This window comes from Lissotriton vulgaris, chromosome 1_1 (assembly GCF_964263255.1).
Source record: "Lissotriton vulgaris chromosome 1_1, aLisVul1.2, whole genome shotgun sequence".
Lineage (NCBI taxonomy): Eukaryota > Metazoa > Chordata > Amphibia > Caudata > Salamandridae > Lissotriton > Lissotriton vulgaris.
This window is the reverse complement of record NC_141685.1, coordinates 313,707,690-313,730,101: the sequence shown is the minus strand read 5'-3', so window position 1 is coordinate 313,730,101 and position 22,412 is coordinate 313,707,690. Positions and strand designations below refer to the sequence as shown.

The 22,412-nt window shown below is 48.9% G+C and overlaps 1 protein-coding gene across 1 annotated transcript in view; it reads left to right on the top strand.

Moving 5' to 3' along the window:
- The first annotated feature begins 377 nt into the window (after nucleotides 1–377).
- LOC147747107 (vitamin D3 hydroxylase-associated protein-like) overlaps nucleotides 378–22,412 on the top strand; it is a 329,790-nt gene continuing 307,755 nt past the window's right edge. Inside the window, exon 1 of the mRNA XM_086952358.1 lies at nucleotides 378–780. Within this exon, the coding sequence (XP_086808484.1) occupies nucleotides 589–780 (192 nt within the window). The 5' untranslated portion in view covers nucleotides 378–588. The remainder of the gene's footprint in view (nucleotides 781–22,412) is intronic.

Sequence of the window (22,412 nt, the reverse complement as noted above, 5' to 3'; positions counted from 1 at the left end):
GTGAGCGACCGGGCAGATTTAACAGCAGCACAATAGTTCTACAAGAATACTACCTTATTCCCTTAAAAAATGCAGTATGTGAATGAGGCCCAAAGACGCGCTCAGTCCACCTTAAACTTTATCTAATAAATGCATCGCCTTGCCAATATATAACTTGCTGTTTTGCTCAGCAGTACAGGTCTGGGGCGTTCACTGCACATACAATTCGTGAGACAGAGTAGGCAGACTTTGATCTTTGCGGCAGAGCCAGGCGCGGCACAGACACCCGTGGCCCACTCTGTCACGGATAGAAAGCCAGCCATACAGCTAGAGGGCGGATTGATTCTCCTCAGGGGTCGGTCTTAAAGTCAGAGCTCTTCTTTAAAATGTTAATAAAATCCTGGCATTAATTGACCTCCTATGAAGCAATAATTACCGCGTAAGTACTTCTTGCTGAAATAGATTTTAAACTTCTTGTTCAAGGCGCTGCTCCACAGTTCGCTGTTAAAATATAAGTCTGGAAGAGTGGAAGTTCCCTTTACTTTCTGCAGTTGACGGAGAAATATTTGAAAGCAACAGAGGGAGAGTGAAAGGGCGACGCTAGTAAGGATGAAGCGGGTCCCGGAGCCTGAGTTTGACGTCCGCCTGCTCGCCGGCATCCTCTGCGGATCGGCCACTGTGGTCCTGGGCATTAAGTGGATGCGGCGGAGGCGGACGGCGGAGAAAATCCGAGCAGAGCAGGCGAGGCGAGAGGAGGGCCTGCGCCAGATGGAGGGTGCTGTCCGGAGGTTTCAGCGACAGGTAATGCTTCTGACCACGTTTCTTGTATTGTGCTGAATGTCGCTGTTGGACTGTTTCTGAGTATTATAAATACCAGGGGACATAATTACTCCGTTGAATCGTGCTTAATTTATCAGCATGGGAAACATGAACGGCTGATTGAAACTCGTTAGGGACTTGGGTTTTCATGTTAAAGTTTTTACTGGCCAAGGTCTTTCATGTCTGAGAAAACCCACGAATATTACATCTGCAGGAATACTAAGAACACACTTTGAAATACTAAAACCTGCCTGATTTAAAATGGGCCCAGATTTCCAGTCCACTGCGTCACCACAGTGGAGCGCTGTCGGATTACCAAACACTATGGCGACGAGGCAGAGGGGGTGAAGTTTACCTGCATTGTGACTCTGTAGAGGACGAGGAATAAAGTCATTTCCTGATTTCTTTTTAAAAATATATTCGTCATTTTCATTTCAAAATCTTTATTTGGCTATTAAAAGATATAACAGCCATAAATGTGCATGCAATAAAATACATCTCAGAAAAATAAAACATAATTTACAATATCAATTATTAAGAGCAATTCATTTCTAGATGATAGCAACATGCTTTTCCTTGCATTAATCGATTCCAGAATGAACAGGGCTACATTATAACGTGTTAGCGGATCCTCTAATGTCGCCAAAAACTTCATGGCTAATTTATAGGACCTAATATTGTGGGCAACAAACAGGGGCTTAAGATAAAAACAACGAAAATTACGATAAAAATCACAGAATAATAGAAAGTGCAATGTACTTTGTTTGCTCTTATTGTCACACGGACATGGTACCAAATCTGGGGGGCGAGATTTCATTTTAGGGAATGCGACAAGATAACGGGCAATACCACATCTCAATCTCAATAACACAAAACAGTGCTGTACATATGTCACATGTGACAAATGGTTATTGGCTCCCTCCTTTAGCATAAAAGATTTATATAAGTCCACTGTCGGTTTATTTAGCTTCGATTTTGCTCTGACATCCCGCCTTTGTAGCAGGAAGGACTCTTTATTCTCTTTCTTAGTAAAGGACAACGGGGCATATTATCAAGCGGGGCGATAGGCAATTATCGCCGGTTTAGCGGCCGTTTTCGGCCGCTAAGCGGCGATAATTCTATCGCTCTATTAGCAAGCTGTCACTAACTGATGCTAGCGACAGCTTTTAGGCGATAGCGAACGTTTTGGAGCCCGCTTTGCATGTCAGCGATATTTATCGCTAATGACATGCATAGTGGGCGTACCCAAGCTGTTAGCGACTGAAAGTAGTCGCTAACGTCGCTATCACCTATTAGCAAGGCAGGCGTAGCGATGGAAATATTCCCGCTATCGCCAAAAACTAACGAATGCTCAGACCAGTTCTTAGTCATGTTATCCAATGAGAGGTGAATAACATGGCTAAGAGCATTTAGTCGCTAATGCGTGAATATCGCTGTATTCTCAGCGATATTCACGCTATCGCCAGAAAAATTATCGCTTTGGAGATAAACGTTGCTAATAGCAAGCTATCTCAGCGATAATTTCCGGTGATGCTTAGCGATAAAAAAATCGTTGCAAAGCCTAGTTAGCGATAAATATCGCTACTCGTTGGTAATATGCCCCAATATTTTTACAAGGTCCGACCATACAGATAAATTAAACAGGTTTCCTAATGTGGCATTAATATAAGATAACCACAACATTTCTAAAACATCATCCAGATTCAAACAATCTAAAAAAATTTACCTTGTAAAAGCGGTCTCTTCCCGACTCCAAATTGATGCCTATAATACCAATGGTCCAACCATTAAGGAGTCCACTAAAAATTGAAACCCCACCTCGTGATGTACAATGGTATTTGATACTGAGGGTGATAAATAAAACAGACGTTTTAAAAAACAATTTTCTTCTGTATGCAGGTCCAAGCTATTGATGTAACCCAAAAGCCTGCCCCATAAAGGGCAATGCTTACTCCTCTAGCTTTGTAAATGGTTACCATTTCATTGATTGGTAGATTTCCTAGTTTGGAAGAAAATTTTAAAATTCCTTGGTTGGCCCTACTCATATTTGCTCTCGTATTTAAAATATGTTGGGTCCATGTACTATTTCCTGAAAATAAAATACCAAGGTAGCAAAAGGAGTTCACTGTATGTATTGGGGTGCTATCAATAAAAAAGATTTCACAAGATTTTTGTTTGGCCCCACAAATCATGGTGAATGTTTTCGATTTGTTAATTACCATTCTCCTTTGTGGTATAAAATCTAAGAAACCATGCATCAACCTTTGGAGGTCTAATGGGGTCCGTGCTAATAGTACTGCGTCGTCCGCATATAAAAGTTTTGGCATCGGACGACCAGCCACCCTCTGAGAATCTGCCTGTATCTATTGCAAGTGGTTATCAACCCCTTTAATGAAAAGGGAAAATAGGATTGGTGCTAACATACATTCTTGCTGTATACCCCGCTCTACTTTACATTAAGGTGAACATTCGCCCTGGGAGCCAAAGCGAATTTGGCTAGTTACTTCTCATATAGGCAAAAAAGGATGCCAACGATCGCCCTAGAGTCTCCCATGGATGCCAGGATTTGCCAGAGTAGATTATGGTCAACTGAATCAAATGCACTACTCAAATCGGCAAAGCATAAATACATGGTACCTGCCTTTGCCCTGGTATACTTGTCGACAAGAGGCTCTAAATTAATGCATTGTTCAATTGTCCCCAGATGTTTCTTAAACCCATTCTGCGCAGGGATTAGATTGGAGTACTCCTGAGCCCATTTTTCCAGTCTCATTAGTAGAATCCTACTGTTAACTTTAAAAGCAGTATCAAGAAGTTAAATGGGGTGATAAAAGGTCCCTATAATTTAGGTGCAGATTTAAAAACATCGATTGGGACACCATCAGGGCCTGGTACCTGTCCCGAGCACTCTCCTGGATGGCCTGGAGAAATACTTCATAAGTAATGTTGAAAGCGTGGGGCCTTACTCCATAGGATTCCTGGTCAAATCACCACAACGTCTCCACATTATTACTAAAAATCCTAGTAAAAAGTGTCACCCATTTACCTGAGGTAATGAAGGAACAAAACTCTGGGATTTCATAATTTTTTAGGAATGGTGTGTTTACTGAATCACAGAATAGCCCACTAACCCTCATGGCTGATGTAATGGCCACTATGAAAGTTGTTTTGATAGTCAAAAGACATAAAGAACAACTATGCTTAGGCTTGAATAGTGTGCACATCAAAAGCGTTAGAACTAAATTGAGGTCTTATTGGGGCATAATGAAGGGTTTTGGAGCAAACATGTTGGAGTTCCTTTAGGAAATAAGTCACACCTGATGACTTAAACACGGAGGGCTGGTCTGGCCACTGCAAGAAATCCAATATGGCTGAAAGATACCTCTTAACTGTGTCCAAAGCAAGGGGGAGGGGCATGGCCAAGATGGCCACAAGAGCGGTCGCAGAGCTCTGAGCTCTGCTCTGCACCTGCCTAGAAAACTGCAGTTTCCTCCTCGCCTAGCCCACCATCCTGCATGAGAGCATGCAGGATCCCCGCACAGCTCCCTGCTGATTTTCATGCTGTCGGCGGCTGTGGAGCACTGCTGCGGGCCCTGACTCCTATCCGCACGAACAAGGCACCCGTGATTCCCGTAGCTCCCGGGCCAACCCCGTGCGGGTCTTTGCTGGTGGGTGAGACTTCTAATTTCTCCTGCTCATGCCGGCAGAACACCAGGATCTGGATCGCGATACTTTTGGCCCTGACCCAAAGTGGCCCGTAAGGCCGGAGACACCATTTGAGGCTTTGGGCGGCGGCATGGGCCTGCATCACACAACAACCAGTGCCCTTGGTGATCCGCACCGGGGAGAGAGGAGCTCCAGGGCGGCTAGGAACATGCGAGCCTGTTGAGGCCCCCCATACAGATGGTGAGTGAACCTCTGAGTCCCTGGCCCCTACCTTGACTTCGGGCTCGGAGAAGTGTACCGGGACTGGGCTCCCCCACGCCCCAGACCACACACAAGGGCACCTGTAAGGGCTGCGCACCCCCCTGTGATCCACTGGCCATTCACATCCTGCTGGGAAATACAGGGGTACCCAACACGACGACATTCTGCGCCACAACTGCAAACAGTGTGGGGCGAGACCGGGGAGCCGGTGATAGAGGCTGACACGCTTCCATTCGATAGAACCTCATAGTCTGGGCCCACTGCTGGCACCGCTCGTTGTAAAGAACCCCAGGAATCCTTTTGGTACGATGACTGCTGTAGGGGTGGCCCTTGTTGCGAGGCCCCCCAGGTCCGAAAGAGCGCATATTCCAGGTCCAGCTGCCTGTGCCATCTTGATTGCCCATCTTACCGCTCCTCCTCTAAGCCCCACAGGTGCACCACCTCAGGAACTTTGGCAGCTCCAGACCCCAAGGAGATGAATAGACCAACACCCGGCCTGTCGCTCCCTGCAGACGGCGCAATGGGCAATCCCAGGACGGAGAAGTCCCAGTCACAGCCCTTGGAAGTGGAGACAACCCCCCCCCGGTCACTAGGAGTGCGGGCCACCCGGGGATCCCGGCTCAGGGAGACCGCAGTGATCACTAGCACCACTTTGCTGAGCTGCTGGTGGTGATACTTGATAATAAAACCACCCTGGCGACAAAGATTGACTCCCTCGCTCATCGCTCCTACCTGACTGCAAAACAATCTCTATGTTCTGTGTTATCCTCCTGTGAACAGCTGCTCACCGAAATCTGGAATAAAGGCAAGAAGGTTTATGTACTGCACTCCATCTATCATCCACTGGGTGACAATCTGGTCTTCATTGAGGAAATCATGGAGGTCATTCGATCGAGCTCAGATCAACTCTCCCATATCTTCCTCTGAGACTTTAACATTCACTGGAATGACGCAAATGATCCTATAGCCTGCTCCTTTAAGACTTTCTTCTCTGACCTTAACCTCTCACAGCTCTGCAAAGGCCCTAAACACAATAAGGGAGCTACTCTCAATCTGATCATTGCTAAAGACAACAGCATACAAATCGGTGATATCTTACCCTTTGTCTGTTCGGATCATCATCAAATTCCCTTCCTCATCTTGGAAAAGGGCTTGGGTAGACAGGGCCAACCCCTCAAAGCTAAACAACTGACGCGCAATATGAGACCTCAACATGCTAACCTCAATCACCAAAAATAGATTACAGCCCCCCTGACATGACCAACCTTGACGATCTCCTTGATCAGTACATTAACAAGGCGTTGAACATTCTTGATACTATTGCACCAAAGCAACTCAAAAGGAGTCCTGTCAAACATTCCAAACCCTGGTTTAATGGTGCCCTAAGTGATGAGCGGCGCAATCTTAGACTTTCAAAGAGGCTCCGGTAAACACGCCCTCCACCACTAGTCACACTCTACTTAGCAAATTGAGAAGTACTTACAACAAACACATTCGCTTGGCTAAAATAGACCACTTAAGGACTCAGCTGGATGGAGATAAAAATAGACCCAACAAACTCTTTGAAATCCTCAAGGAACAAGCTAACCATCCTTCCAACCCTATCACTACTCCGGCTTCCTTACTTCCTAGTGGTGATGATTTCACTGTTCAATATTCTGAAAAAACTGAGAAAACCGAGCTGGAGCTACTTCCTGTCACTCATACTCTGAGGCCTCCAAAACTGTCTGCATTTCCAGCTGAGCTGGCAGAATCCTCGACAATATCATTGCCCTTAGGATGTTCTCTCAAGAATAACACCTCTTGGAATTCATTTCACCTCCCAGCTGTCAAGGAGCTTCTACACACATGGCGTCCCTTAACCCTCCAACCATTTCAGTGATCCTTTACCTGCAAAGCTTTTTAAAGACCACAATTCAGCCATTGTCCCTCTTTGGTCTAGGATCATTCATGAATCCCTCTTACAGGGTAAGATACCGGACTGCCTCAAGGCTGGGCAAGTTACTCCCATTCCTAAAAAGCCCAACGTGGACCTGTCAGATCCCAACAACTTCAGACCTATCACCTGCATTATGACATTAGCTAAGCTGCTCGAAATATGCGTCCACTCGCAGCAATGCAACCACATTATCAACTCCTTGATCCCAATCAGTCAGGTTTCAGAACAGGCCACAGTACTGAAACAGCACTAACCCACATTGTAGCTGACGCCTTGAGATCCCTTGACCAAAATTTCCCTTGTCTCCTGATCCTTCTGGACTTTTCCTCAGCTTTTGATACCATCAAACATGAGAACCTAATTGATCTTCTTCAGCATATGATGGGTCTATCGGGCCTGGCCCTAAATTAGTTCGCCTGTTTCCTGCATAACCACACAACATTGAACAGTTTCTTGCTTCCAGTAACCTTGTTCTGATCGAAGTACCTCAAGGATCCACGCTCTCGCCCACTCTCTTTAACCTTTTTATGGAACAACTTTCCATCATTCTGAACCTTGCTAACATTCAGCATCACATGTATGCGGATAACACCCAACTGTACCTGAAGATCTCCTCTCAAGCGGACATAAAAATGCTAAATGCTGCACTTGCACATAGCCAACAATGGTTAGCTCAGAACCATCTGCTGTTAAATACTCTCAAAACTGAATTTCTTTTGATTCCCCACCAATCACTTAGCTCCTACCATGGAATGGTTTAAACAACTCACTGCTCTGAGCTGCACCCCTCATGTCGTAGACTCTACCAAATCTCTAGGCATCACCTTGGATAAACACTTAAACAATCAAGCGCACATCAGTGCACCTTTTAGGGGAGCCAACTTTTAACTTAACACCCTTAGGAAAATCAAACCTTTCCTCCCCTGAAGACTTCAGGCTGGCGGTTCAATCCTTGGTTATCTCTAGGTTGGAATATGGTCTGGTGACCCTTGCTGGACTTCTCAAAGCTAGCTTGGCCCTACTCAGAGATACCCTGAACGCATCGTCTAGACTCATCACAGGTTCCCGAAAGCATGAGCACATCTGCCCTGACCTTTTGCAACTAAATTGGCTAGTTATTGAAGCCAGAATGCGATTCAAGATAGCTTGCCTGACCCATAAAGCCATACATTACAACACTCCGATCTACCTGGCAAATAAGCTTGAACTTTCGGCTCTGGCCGGAACCTTAGAAGTACATCCACCCTACTCTCGAAACCACCAAGATTCAAAAAGAAAAGATCTTACAATCGTACTTTCACCGGTCTTGCTCCAAGAATCTGGAACTCCCTGCCTCCTGAGATTAGATCCACTCCTTACACAGTATTTTTCAAGAAACTTGTCAAACGGCTACTCTTGAACGAACTTTAGTAGCATCAACTTGCTCTCATGCTCTTGTTTTGTTAATATTCTGCTTCTTATAGTATTACACAGGTGTGCTTTATTGTATGCTGGTATGATAAATTGTTCTTGTGCTCTAGGGCACCTCTGATACCCCCAACTCTTAATTGGTTTTGTTTCCCCCTTTGTTGTAACCTCACTTACTGTCCCATTTAGTTTGTTACCCTTGTTTTTACCATTCATGTATATCGGTCTGATACCCTTATGGGTCTTGATCGCGCTTTATAAAACATTTCAAATAAATACATAAATTCCTCAACATTGACATGGGGTATGTGCAGGAGGACCACTAGAAACTGAAGGGATGAGTGGAAGAGTCCGTGTCTACACTGGCGTCGCTACGACCCATGGTAAATGCGTCGCCCACCCAACTGTAATACCTCCAGCAAGAGGTGGACCTCCTGAGGGCACGAGTGGGGGACCAGGAAGGGCGCTCGCGCTGGAACAACATGCGCATTGTGGGCCTTCCTGAACGGGAAGAGGGCCCTAATATGGAACTTTACCGCGAAGACTGATTCACACGAGACGTCCTACAGTGTAAGATGTCGAAGTTCCTCTCCATTGAGCGAGCGCATAGGGTACCGGGGACCCCCCGACAGGGCGCTTTCCCCAGACCATTGGTGGCAAGATTTTTTAGCTACCTTGACATGGATCACGTCCTGTGAAAGTCACCCACACCAGGGTCCATTGGCAAGTCGACAACACCACGGTTCACATCTACCCAGACTACACTTTGGCTGTGCACCACCTCTGCTCCTCATACCTGGAGGTTAAGAAATGTTTCAGGGACCATGAGGTTCAATACTCCCTCCAATACTAAGCGCAACTTCGCATCAGACACAAAGAGGGCACAGTCTTATGCAACAGGTCCGAGGAGGCATGGGCATGGATCGACCAACAGGCCTGGCGCATGAGCCCCCCACACTATCCCCCTCTTCCTCTCCCAGACAGGACTCAGACTCCGATATAACCATGGACCAGACACTGCTCATCATGGCCTCGCAGCTTGAGGCATTATCGGGGGCGGCCCGGCCCTCACTCCACAAACTGCTAACACACTGGGTTGACATTTGCGGACTCTGAGGTACCCTAAACTGCAGCGGCTGGACTGCCTGCACATGCTAGCTGGGCGCAAGGCTGAATCATGGGAGGTGGCAAGGACACTGCACTACTATTCTGCTGCACCTTCCCCAATGAGCGATAAGTAGCTGATACAGCAAATCATTTGTTCTTATTTTATTACATGTTATATCTAGTGATTTACATGTTCCGCATTTTAGTGTGAATGGCCCATTGCCTGTTGGCAAACAGGCCTTGGGTGAGATGTTGGGAATATTCTTATTATTATGTTGATCTCTTGGTATGCTTGCACACAGTGGGACTCATGGATTGGCCATGCCTAGCCCTTATCATGCAGGGGAGGTGATTCACAAGGGGGGTGGACTCTATCAGCCAGTGGTCTGCTGCACACCGCATTTTCACACTCCAACCAAGTAGATGGCGACTGGGGACTACTCAAAACTGGCCTGGAATGTGAGGGGACTGGCCGGATGCGCTAAGCAACACAAAGTATACCAATACTTATGCAGCCATGGGATCCTGTTTCCACTGCTACAGGGGACGCATTTCACCACACAAAAACTTGCATTGCTCTGCAAACGCTTGAGGGGCATGGTCCTGGGATATGCTCAGGAAATGCTTATATGGGTTGCACCGGGGATCCTACTGCAAATTACACACTCCAGAGTGGACGCACAGGGCCGTTTCATCACCATGGAGGACCTCCTGAATTGGTCCCCCTTGGTGCTGGTTTCCCTCTATGCCCCGAATCCAGGCCAATCCACTTTCCTCCAAGCACTCACACCATCCTTACTTACAGATCCCATGGCTCCCATGCACTGGGGTGGTGATCTTATTGGCATGTGAGACCTTGACATGGATAACTCCCGTCTTCCCCTCTTGGGGGCACATTCTATTAAACTAGCACAACACATGGGGTAGTCGGTATCGAACATGCAGGTCCATCATGTATGGTACAGGATGCATCCCCAGGCGTACACTTTCTCGCACTATTCGGTACTAAGCGATTTGTACACACAGGTTAATATTCAGCTCTGACAACGTCCTTCACAGCGCATTACATGCTGACTATTTGGCGCATGCACTTTCTGTCCATGCCCCATTGAAGCTACGCTTGTCCAGGGGCATGAAGCACCCCGAGATTTTGACCTGGCGCCTTCCAAGTGTTGCTCGCCAACTCGTTCTACCAGGTTACCCTCCTGGAATCCATTGAATCCTGTTTTGTGGTGAATGAGGGAACTGCCTTGTCTGCAGGAGTGGAGTGGGACGCCTTCAAGGCCCTCCTTCGAGGGCACGCCATCAAGACCACATACGGCAAACAGAAAACGCTGGCCACTGCGCTTCGCACCCACAAGTTAGCGAAACAGAGTTGCGAGCAGGGCATTCCCATCGACCCCCAAATTGGCCCCTCAATAGCCCGGGCCCACTTGGCATTTACAAACACGATGGATGACCTCTGTGCATTAGACTATAGGACCTACCTGCCACACAGACACAAGGAGGGTGACAAGGCGGGCAGACTGCTTGCGTGGCTTTTGCGGACAGACACTATTCAACCCCCTATCACTGCCATATATACGTCCACCGGGACTCTAATGAACACACAGGAGGCCATTAACCAAACATTTGATGAATATTATATAGTGTTGTATACGGCCCAGGCCATACAGGACCCCCTACTAATCCAGACTCCCTTGCGGGGATACAACTCCCACAGATTACACAATCACATTATGATGCCTTACAGGATCCCATCGCGCTTGATGAGATCACAGATGCAATTGGACAGCTGGCAATGGGCAAGACATCGGGGACAGATGGGTGGCCATTAGAATTTTATTCCACCATCTCCGAGCAACTAGCACCCAGGCTGGCCAAGGTGTACACGAAGCCTTCGCAACTGGTGCATTGATACCCGCTTTAAGAGAGGCAAAACTAGTGATTTTGCCAAAGCTGAGCTGCAACCCCCTCCAAATGGCCTCCTATTGCCCTCTGTCGATGTTGAATGTCGACTATAAGGTCCTTGGGAAATTTCTGGTGAATAGGTTGATCACTGCTGTTCCACTGCTGGTCCATGAGGACCAAAATGGCTTCATACCAGGCCGTAATACGGGTTTGAATCTGCGCCGTCTGTTTGCCCTGCTGGACTGGGCACAGGGTGAGGCGGAGAAGCCCTGGGTTGCCTCCTTGGATATCGAGAAGGCTTTTAACACTCTGAGATTGGCTTACCTCCTAGCGATACTGGAGTGGTTCGGCATCGGCCCCAATTTCACTCAATGGAGACATCTGCTGTATTCCAGAGACCAAGCCAGAGTGAAGACAGGTCGCACTTTCTCACTGCTTTTCTCAATGGCACGGGGCACAAGCTAGGGTTGTCCTCTGTCACTGATTCTATTTGCCCCGGCTATAGAGCCATTGGCGTGCAAACTGCGACAATGGGTCTCCGATTATGGCCTACAGGTTGATCGGCGATGGCACATAGTGTCATTGTAAGCCGACGACGCATTATTATACCTACGTGGCAGGGCTGAGATACTGCAGTCGATCATGGACCTCTTAAATACGCATACAAGAGTCTCCGGGCTGCAAGTTAACTGGACTAAATCAGTAGTGTTCCCAGTGTCTCCAATGACACCGGCCCAGACACGAATGGTGCTGGGCAAACTATTGACATGGGCGTTCAACATCTTTAAATACTTGGGATTCCTGGTTTATCATCTGGCAATTGATACTGTGGATGGGAATCTCGGTTGGGTCATAACTTAGGCCCGTTCGACTCTCCCATTTTGGCGAAGCCTACCATTGTCCCCAATCGTCCAGGTGGCCATCTCAGAGATGCTGATCTTTCCCCACCTTCTGTACTTCTTCTACGCACTCCCCTATCACCTGCCTCTGAGAATCTTTAGGGAACTGTAATCCTTACAGGTGTCCCTGATATGGGGAAACTCCAGGGCCAGGGTGGCCCTCCATAAACTATACCTGGCACTGACGGACGGCGGCCTGGGGGCCCCAAACTATGAGCGGTATTGTGCAGCAGCTCAGCTACAATGATCATGCGTGACTTGCTAAGAGCAACCTCACTGAAATGGCCACGGAGCCTTGACTTGGGATTTACCAATATCGTTCAAATGGATGTCGGGAAGGAATGCCCCGACTCAGAAACAGCGAGGCAACATCTTAATGGCAGCGGCCAGACAACACTGATCCAAATATGTGATACCTAAGAGCTGAATAGTGCCTTATGCCCCTGGCTTACCACTGGACCAGTTGCCTACGGGCTCTTCTATGGGGGTCTGCATATCTGTAAAGATCCTCAGATCCCTCCTAATCATATTTCCCATAGGGTCTATCAGTGAAAGGAGGCGCTGTCTCCAACCCACAAGGTCTTAGTCTGGTCAGCGCCAGAGTAGACATCAGATGACGCCGGTCAGATCCGTATTCAAGTTGAGTATAATGATAGGGTTGGCACTCCCGAGTTTCATCAGCATGCCTAAGAACAGCACCACAAGACCAGGCTCAGAGGAAGGTCACGGTCACCTGCCAAACCTGTGGGGCCCGAAAGCATTCCAGAGGGGTTGGCTTGCCCAAATATGAGGTGCATAACCTCATAACATTTTCTTAGTTGTGCAGAGCTCACTCCAGTTCTGGGAAATTCTGGGAGGTGCATAGCAGACCCAGTCTCAGGCTGGGAGGCCCAGCTCAGGCTTGTAGGAGAGTAGGATCTGCTTACTATGATTACCCCCACTTTTTGCTGGTGTTTCACTGTCTTTCAACTTAAGTCTGGCTGGGGCCCTGCTATCCAGGACCCCAGCCTAGCTGCTTTCTCTCTAAATTGATTGCATGCACTTTAGGTACTCTCCAGATTGGTTACTGGGTTACCCTTGTGAGCCCCTAGTATACGGTACCTTAGGTACTAAGGGCATAGGTAACCCAGTGGCCTACCAGGGGCTGAAGCATGTATTATGCCCCCCCTGGGAAGCCTTCCAAAATGGCACCACAGGTCTGCTACTGCAGCCTGGGTAAGGCAAAATCAGCTAAACCCTTTCATGAAGCTTTTGCATTTGACTCGTGAGGGAGATCTAGTAACGACTAGTGGTACTGCAGCTTGATGTAAGAATAAGTTCAATGCTTTTGCATTTGACTCGTGAGAGACATCTAGTAACGACTAGTTGAACTGCAGCTCTTTTTAGAATTATTTTGATATTGGATACTATAATATTCACTGCCCATTGCTAATCTCGTCCCATAATGCTTTGCAGGGCATTTGGGTGGTTTTTTTTGCCAATAACTGTGCTTGGGGTGGTCCTAAGAGGATAGGACCACCACCAAATCGTTCAACAAGATGTGCTTTTTGTTTTCAAGGCATCTGCTTGGTTCTCTCCCTGGGTTATGGAAGATCCCGAAATTATCACCTCTCACAGCTGGCTAATTTTTCAGTTTCACTTTTGTGAAAGTACTATATGCTCTTTAGCATATAAAGATAGAGATACTTATTTTATCATAACTGGCACTGTGCAAGCTGCCATTTGCAATTATTGCACAATGCAGACAAGTACACAGTGCTATCAGCTACGCACTATGCAGTTTGTGTTTTACGTGTAGATCAAAGTATACTACGTGCAGCTATGTGTAGTGCTACTATGCAAACTACGCCCAGGGTTAGCATGCACCCCTTACTAAGATACAGGTTACATTTATCTATCTTTACTCACTAACACATATCAACCTAGTCACTCCTATGGCAGGCCTTATCAATCCTGAAGGCAGAGTGCCTGGTTTTGTGTGAGAGGGTGCCCATGCATGAGCAGGACTACCTCTGTAGATTTCGGAACACAACCCACGAGAAGTACGAGGCAACGCTGCACTACATACTAGAATTTGGCATTTCGTCTTCACGCCAAGTGAGTCGTACCCGACTCGTGGCTGCATAATAGCAGCGTGGAGCCCCGTGAGACTTTTAATTGAAATGTACTAACGCTCGAACACGCCATACATGAAGTTGTCGTTGGGATCCAATACACGAGACCGGGACAACTGTTAATTACCTTACACAGGGAGCGGCAGCTTCTTCCCTGTTATTGCTTCGTCTACGGTCACAGGCCCGGCTGGGTCGGAATTATCACCAGCTGAGCGACCTTCTGGTGTAACACAGCCATATATAGCCCTAAGGATTCGCAATAGCAATGAACACGTGTCGGCTGGCTGTTTTACTAAATAAAGGACTCCATCGGACCACTCTCCCACTGGAGATTCCTACATCTCTCTGTCGCTTTGTTCATTGTATACGTGTTTGAATGTTACTTAACATATGTTTTACTTTTGAGTGCATTGGGTATACCTGTAAAGCTTTCGGAATGTATTCTCTGAGGCTGTTCTGAGCCCTGGCATCACAAAATGGATGCCACAGACACAGGTCTGACCTCCTGCTGTTTGGATGAAACACTGGCAGGGGAGGCATGGACAATAGGTTTCCTGTCACAGGGAGGTGTGACCACCTCCCAGACAGGCTTTAGTGTATTGGGGCTGGGTGGGGGCATTCAGAGAATGCTTTTCAGAGAGTGCTGGGGGCACACTTGGTGTCCCTGTGCATACCCTAGTTCAAACAGGCTGCAGGGGCACTCAGCCCCTGCTCTGGCATGACCCTTGACAAAGGGAATGGGTGTAACCACCCCTCTTCCCAGACCCTCCCATAGGTGGGTCCCCGGAGTATGTCCAACCCCCTAACATAGTATAAGTATGGGACCCCAGTCCTTAGGACTTCAGATTGCACCTGGACGAAACTCTGCAACATATATCCTGGAACTTCAACATTCTACATGACTAGTAGATGGAAGAATCTCACTTGGGGTCAAGGAGTGACTCCCCTGTTCAAATAGGCACCAAAGAAGCATCTTGCCGGTCTGCATTTCCAAGGCTCCTGCCGGATCCCGACGGATTTGCTACTCAGGACACTGACTTCCAGACTTCTCAGAGGCCGACACGAGTTACATGAATAAGGGACAACATGTGTCGCGGAGCAGAGGTGATGCACCCCTTCCGAAATGTGGCAAGGCTGTGGTGCAGGATCCTGATGCATCAATGTCAAGAAGTGTTTTCAACAGGGCTTGGGATGCGAAGACCAGTGTTAAGGATGTGTTGCACAGTCGAGAAGATGCGTTGTCTCCGATGAGTGGGGAAGCAGTGATGCGAGGTAAATGTTGCCATTGACAAGGATCCGAGTACCTTTCCTTAGGAAAAGCGTTGTGCAGTTGCAGCTCCGAAGGTGATGTATTGGATCCGATCCCTGCGGCAGTATTGATGGGTCCGTTCTGATCCCATAAGCAGTGGCAATGCGTTAGTTCAGATCCATGCAGTAGCAGCAATGCATTGGTTCCAATCTCCGCAGTCGCAGAGATGCGTTGGTTTGCCATGAGATGCGTCTGGTCTGGAGCAAACACCTTAGGCCCACTTCCATGGGTCCAGGACTGGGGTGGCACCACTTGGCAGAGTAGACTCAGAGATGGCAAGGTCTAGGTAAAGAGGCAGGGTGGGTGGAATTCTTGTATGAAACTAGGACTTCCGATCAGGAGGCCACTCAGCTAGCCCATGGAGTCCCCCAGGGTTCAAGTGTCGCAGGTCCAGTCCTTCCCACCCAGGCAGAGGAACAGCAGGCTGCAGGCCAGCATGGAAAGGTAGGAGTCCAGCAAAGCAGCAGTCCAGCAGAGTGGCAGTCCTTCACCAACACAGCAGTCCTTCTTCCTGGCAGAGTAGTCACAGGTGCAGAAGTGTACTGAAGTATTGATGTCAGGGGTCCAGTCATTATACCCAGTTGAACTTTGAATTGGGGGAAGTCTTCAAAGACAGACCATTGTAGTGCACAGAGGTCCTGCCTTTCCCGCCGTGGCTCCAGACTCACTACAGGAGGCTATGCAGCCCTGTGTGTGGGGACAGGACATGGTATAGTCAGGTGTAAGTGAGGCTGGGTCCAGCTCATCCCTCTCATTCCCCCAGGATGGCCCATCAAGTCACACCTAAGTTCCCATTGTGTGTGAGAGTCTAGAGGGAATACACAAAGTCCAGCTGTCACCCACCCCAGACAGGTGATCAGAGACAGGCAGCAGGCACTGATTTGTATATGGCTGGGTCCAAACTGGGGTGGTGTGGTGAGCAAAAGAATGATGGATTAAACCCAGATCCTTGTGACTGGGCGTGAATGTTTGCATTGTCCAGCATTCCATCCATCCTTTGTTTATTTTGCATATGTCTCCCTAAGTGAGAAAGGTATGCCCAGACGTGGGTCCGGTGCTCACTAGACCACTGGATTCAAGCTAGCCTGGCTGATGAAGGGTGATGCCCTGAAACCGGTCTTTTCCAGTATGCTTGTTTCCGGCCCAGGGAGGACCTGGCTTGGCAATTCGGGCTGAACTGTTCCCACAAGGAACAGGGTCAAGACTGATTTGCATATGGCCAGATCCAAACTGGGTGGTGTGGTGAGCAAAAGAATGATGGATTAAATCCAGATCCTTGTGACTGGGGGTGAATGTTTGCATTGTCCAGCATTCCATCCATTCTTTCTAAAAGCAGCATTTTTAGAATTGCAATTTAAAAACCTGACCTCACCCTAAGTTGTGATCTTAATTGTGATTCCAGAGACACCAAACTTGAAATATTCATCTCTTCCAGATTGCATTTATACATTGTAATAAGGTAATCCCAGTATCATCCTGTGGGAGAGGTAGGCTTTGCAGTAGTGAAAAACGACTTTGGGAGTTTTTCTACTAACAGGACAAGGTAAAAGAACATGTCCTGCTTTTTAAATACACTGCACCCAGCCCTCCGGGTTGCCCAGGGCCTACCATAAGGTTGGTTTCTATTGATAAAAAGGAAATGTTTGGGCACAGCAAAAGGGTTTTTTTGCCAGGGTGACATTGCAGGGTGGAACTGCAAATACAGGCTCTGCAAAGGCAGGCCTGAGCCTTGGTTAAAGGGCTATGTAATTGGGTAGCACAGCACAATCAATGCTGCAGGCTAGCTAGTTTATAAATAAGGGAACCCGGTCACGTTCCAATTCTGCCTCTATTTTTTATTCTGAGCAGATTTAACACCCTAAATATTTAATCCTTGGGTGTTATGAATATTTTTATCGTTTGCAAGTTACATCACTTTATATACTTTTGAGGTTGTCAGAGGTTTACATGTTGCCATACAAAAACAACAATTCACTACATACAATTATATATACACTTTTAGCACCAAAAAACAATACAAATATACATTAACACTTCACATTACAATTTCTATATTACACTTTCTACAAACCTATTCTAAGTTGTACCCCAATGACTAATTTGACACCACACCTACACTGATTTATTTTGATCTAATAGAGGACTGGACTCGCAAGGACATGCTTCTTTTTTAAAGGCGTTATTCTGTTGACTGTGTGCACCAGTAGGTATACACCGTTCTATTTGTTGCCCTTTGAAAGTTAAGTGTTCGTAAACAAGCCGAACAAGCTAAGCCAGTCCTAAAGCCAGCTACAACAAGGTCAGAAAAGTGGAAGGCGTAGCCTAAAAGCTGGAGGGAAGACCAACGTAAGGCTGTCAAGTCTAACAACAACTTTCATTATGAAGGAAAGATTTGGTTGCCCATCGTGATAAGTCCACTCACAGTCATTGAATTGAAGAGAACTTTGGTCAACATGAAGCGAGGAGTGTATGTTATGATTGAATGTGTTTTGATTGAAAAATAATTGAGTAACAAATGTGCCTAACATTCTTCTCAGGGGACAGATAGAGTCAGGAGAGAAACATCCCTTTGAAGATTATCCCTTAAGACTAGTTCACATCTTGTAGGAAGGGGGAGACTCTAGTTGGCGCAGTGCAAGCACTAGCGACAAGCAGGGACTCTCTCTTCCTCGTCAGGGCTGAGGGTTACCTTCCAGACAACCTCTGCTTACCCTCTAGGTAGTGTGGCTTAAGCAGTCTTAGGCTAATCTTTGGGGCACATAGGGTTAAACACTTGCAACAGTACACCTTCACAACCAACCCACCACACAACGAGACCAGACTGTATTCTTGTAAAAATATATCTCTTTATATAAACTTTACGTAGGCTTGTGAATACAGGCAATAACTTTACGGATACGGTTGCAGGATATCAGCTTTAGATTACCACAGTTCTTATCGTAGTTCTTGTGAGGCCCGTAGGCCGGTGTTAAACAAAGTTCGTTGTGGAGCCAGCGGCTTCCAGGGGATCTGTCCCACGTCGCGTTGCCTTCCCGGTGTCGTTGATCGTTGCGGCTCTTCTGCCGAGCAGGTCACTGGTCGTCCGGGGCAGCGGTGCTCTGTGGCGGCACGGTCCTCTCTTTGTCGTCTGCTCCGACCTTGGAGTCGGCGGCTGTGTGGCGGTGACAAGTGGCAGTACGGTCCCCAAGTGCAGGACGTACCCAGCCAAATGTCGGTGCAGCTGTGGGCTCACAGCTGGGCTGTCGGGCAGGCTACCGACCGTGTGGATTCTCGTAGGGCAATAGTCTGTCCTTGCAGGTGAGGGACGGCTCGCTATGCAGTCGCCTCGATAGCTCGGACCAGACGGGTCCTCCTTCGCTTTGCTCTCGGGCTCCCAGCGCAGGTGTGGTCACGATGTTCGGGCCAGCGGCGGCTGGTCCTCACTGTGCTTCCGCTGTAGCTTTGGGCCCCGGTCACGGTGGTCGGGAGGGAGTGGATGCCTTAGAGGAGCTTCCTCTTTGTCGGTACTGCGGCGATGATCAGCACCCGCAGTCGCTTTCTTCCAAGGGGGGTTTAGCGTCCACTGGTCCTGGGACGCTGGTCAGGGGGCAAGTTCAGTTTCCAAGCCCTCGGAGATCTCTTTGCAGAGTTTGGCACAAAGTAGCACAAAAGTCGTTTCGTCGTTTTGTCTTCCTCTCCTTCAGCAGCAAGGCACCAGACACAAGCAAGAGTCAGCACCCTTCTTTGTCTTCTCGCGGTCCTTCTCGTAGGGCAGAGTCGTTCTGTGGCCCAAACTGGATCTAACTTTCAAGGAGCAGGGCTCCATCTTTTATAGGCCAATTCTTTTGTTCTCGCAGGCCAGGGGGGCCTTTGCATAGCCACTCTCAGTTCTGGAGTACCCCGGCGGGTGTACTCCGGCTTCTGCTTTCAGTGTGAGGGGCAGGCGCATCAGACGCCCCACAGGAGGTGGAGCCAGCATTGTCCGGACAGGAGTGGCCAGAGTACCTTGTTGATGGGGGCTTCGCCCTTCCTGGGCCAGGTGCCGGCAGAGTCATCCGCCGCTCCCCAGGAGGGTGGAGCCAGCATTGTGGTGGCCGAGCACAGTGACAGTTCGAGTCAAGAGGCACTCCTACCTCCCACTAAGGTGTAATCTGCGCATTCACCACCTGTCATCCCTCCAGCCCTGTCACTCACACATCCCAGACAGTCGGATACACATACTGGCAGAGGCAACTGAAATGGTTAGGCAAGCAAATGCTAACTTTCTAAAAGTAGCATTTGCAAACCCAGGATAACGAAATAAACTTGGCTACAAGAAATATCTCATCATCCTGAGTTCAGGCATACTAAACATGACTCACTACCATGCTCCTTGAGCCTGCGGGGATTATAGGGTATAATAATCCTCGCAGCTCAGTCTGGCCTAATGGAGCAGGTAGCCTTCAGTAGTGAAATACGGTCTTCGTTGTAGGTCACTACCAGGACATGCCACGCACATCAGGGCTTGTCCTACCTTGCCCCTACAATGCACCCTGCCCGCAGGCCTACCATAGGGGTGGCTAATATGTAGTCAAGGGAAGGGTCGGGGCTGGCAAGTGGGGACACTTGCCCAGCTAGCGTGACAGTACGAGACTGCACGCGGGTTCTGCGGTCGCAGTTCCCAGACACAAGTTTACGGCTGCTCGGGTGGGTGGCGCAACCAGCGCTGCAAGCCCACCAGCAGTATCGGCATCTACACGCCCCGGCACTCTCTCGTGCGCTTTACTGGGGACTAACAGTAAATCCAATGCACCAATCATGGATACCAATCGTATGTACAGTTTACAGTAGGGAGCACTTGCACTGCGGCACGGATCAGCCGTGGCGCAGTGCCCTGAGTATCGGAAAACCAGCAAAACATCGGAGGCACATCAGCAAAAAGTGGAAGGGAGACTCACGCCAAGGTGCCAGGTCTAACACGTGTCCCCTCCAGCTGAAATGTGGGGGGAACTACCCTTCCCCAGGGAGTTCCACATCACTAAGGCGGAAAAATCTGGACAGACCGTCAGCGTTGGCGTGATCGGTGCCAGGGCGGTGTTCCACCGTAAAGTCCATACTCTGTAGAGAAATGGACCACCTCAACAGTTTCGGGTTCTCACCCCTCATTTGCATCAACCATCTGAGGGGCCTGTGGTCCGTCTGAACTCGGAAGTGAGACCCAAACAGGTAGGGTCTTAGCTTCTTCAGTGCCCAGACCACAGCAAATGCTTCACGCTCTATTGCACTCCACCTACTTTCCCGTGGAAGTAACCTCCGACTTATGAAGGCTACGGGTTGGTCAAAGCCCTCCTCAGTCATCTGTGAAAGAACAGCCCCTACACCATGCTCTGAAGCGTCTGTTTGCACAATGAACTCTTTGGAGAAATCAGGGGCCAGGAGCACGGGCGCCGTGCACATGGCAGTCTTCAGGGTGTCGAAAGCTTTCTGACAGGTGTCAGTCCAAATCACATTCCTGGGCTGCTTCTTCGAAGTCAGCTCTGTCAAGGGGGTCACGATCGTGCCATAGCCCTTGACAAACCTCCTGTAATACCCAGTGAGCCCCAGGAAGGCTCTCACTGCAGTCTGGGTCTTGGGGGGTTCCCAAGCCAGGATGGTTTCGATTTTGGGCTGCAAGGGGGCTACCTTGCCACTCCCAACTTGGTGTCCCAAGTACACCACGGAACCCTGCCCAATCTGGCACTTGCTTGCCTTGATTGTGAGGCCTGCTCTGCGCAGGGCCATCAACACTTCCCAGAGGTGTCGCAGGTGTTCGGGCCAGGTGCCGCTGAACACCGCGATGTCATCCAGGTAGGCGGCACTGAACTCGTCCAGCCCAGCCAACACCTGGTTGACCAATGTCTGAAAGGTGGCAGGGGCATTCTTCATTCCAAATGGCATGACCCGGAACTGGAAATGCCCATCTGGTGTAGAGAATGCTGACCTCTCCTTTGCCCCATCGGTCAAGGCGATCTGCCAGTACCCAGACGTCAGATCAAACGTGCTGAGAAACCGGGCAGCCCCTAGCCGATCAATGAGCTCGTCAGCTCTGGGGATGGGGTGCGCGTCAGTCTTCGTGACTGAATTGAGTCCTCTGTAGTCCACACAGAACCGGAGTTCGGGTGTGGCTCCCGGCGCAGCAGCCTTCGGAACCAAGACCACGGGGCTGGACCAAGGACTGCTGGAAGACTCAACCACCCCGAGGGCAAGCATCTTGGAGACCTCCTCCTTGATGCAGGCCCGTACCCTGTCAGTCACTCGGTAAGCCTTATGCTTCACCGGCAAGCTGTCTCCAGTGTCCACATCATGGACGCACCAATCTGTGACACTCGGAACCAGGGAAAACAGGTCTGGAAACTGCCCCAGCAACTGGCGGCAATCCTCCTGTTGTTCGGCGGTCAGGGAGGGTGAGAGGTTAACTCCATCCACTGACCCATCCTTCTCACAGGCCACCAAGAGGTCCGGTAGAGGCTCTGACTCCTCCTCCATTCCGTCATCGGTTGCCAACAACATGCCCACTTCGGACCTTCGCAAGTGGGGCTTGAGGCGGTTGACATGTAGGACCCGCAAAGGGTTCCTGGCCGTCTTCATGTCCACCAAGTATGTCACGGGGCTTTTCCGTTCCACAACCTCGAATGGTCCTGTCCACTTATCTTGAAGGGCACAGGGCTCCACTGGGGCTAAGACATACACCTCTTGTCCAGGCTGAAGCTCGACCAGAGTGGCATTCTGATCGTACCACCGCTTCATCTCTTCCTGGCTCGCTTCCAGATTTGCCTCGGCAAGTTGTCTGAAGCGCCTGGTCTGGTTTCTGAAGGCCAGCATGTAGCTATATACACTCTGGGGAGGTTTCCTGGGAGATTGCTCCCAGCCTTCCTTTACCAAACTCAGTGGTCCTCTCACGGGGTGGCCATACAGCAGTTCAAAGGGGCTGAACCCGAGGGACTTCTGTGGCACCTCGCGATATGCAAACAGTAGGCATGGTAAGAGGACGTCCCACTTACGCC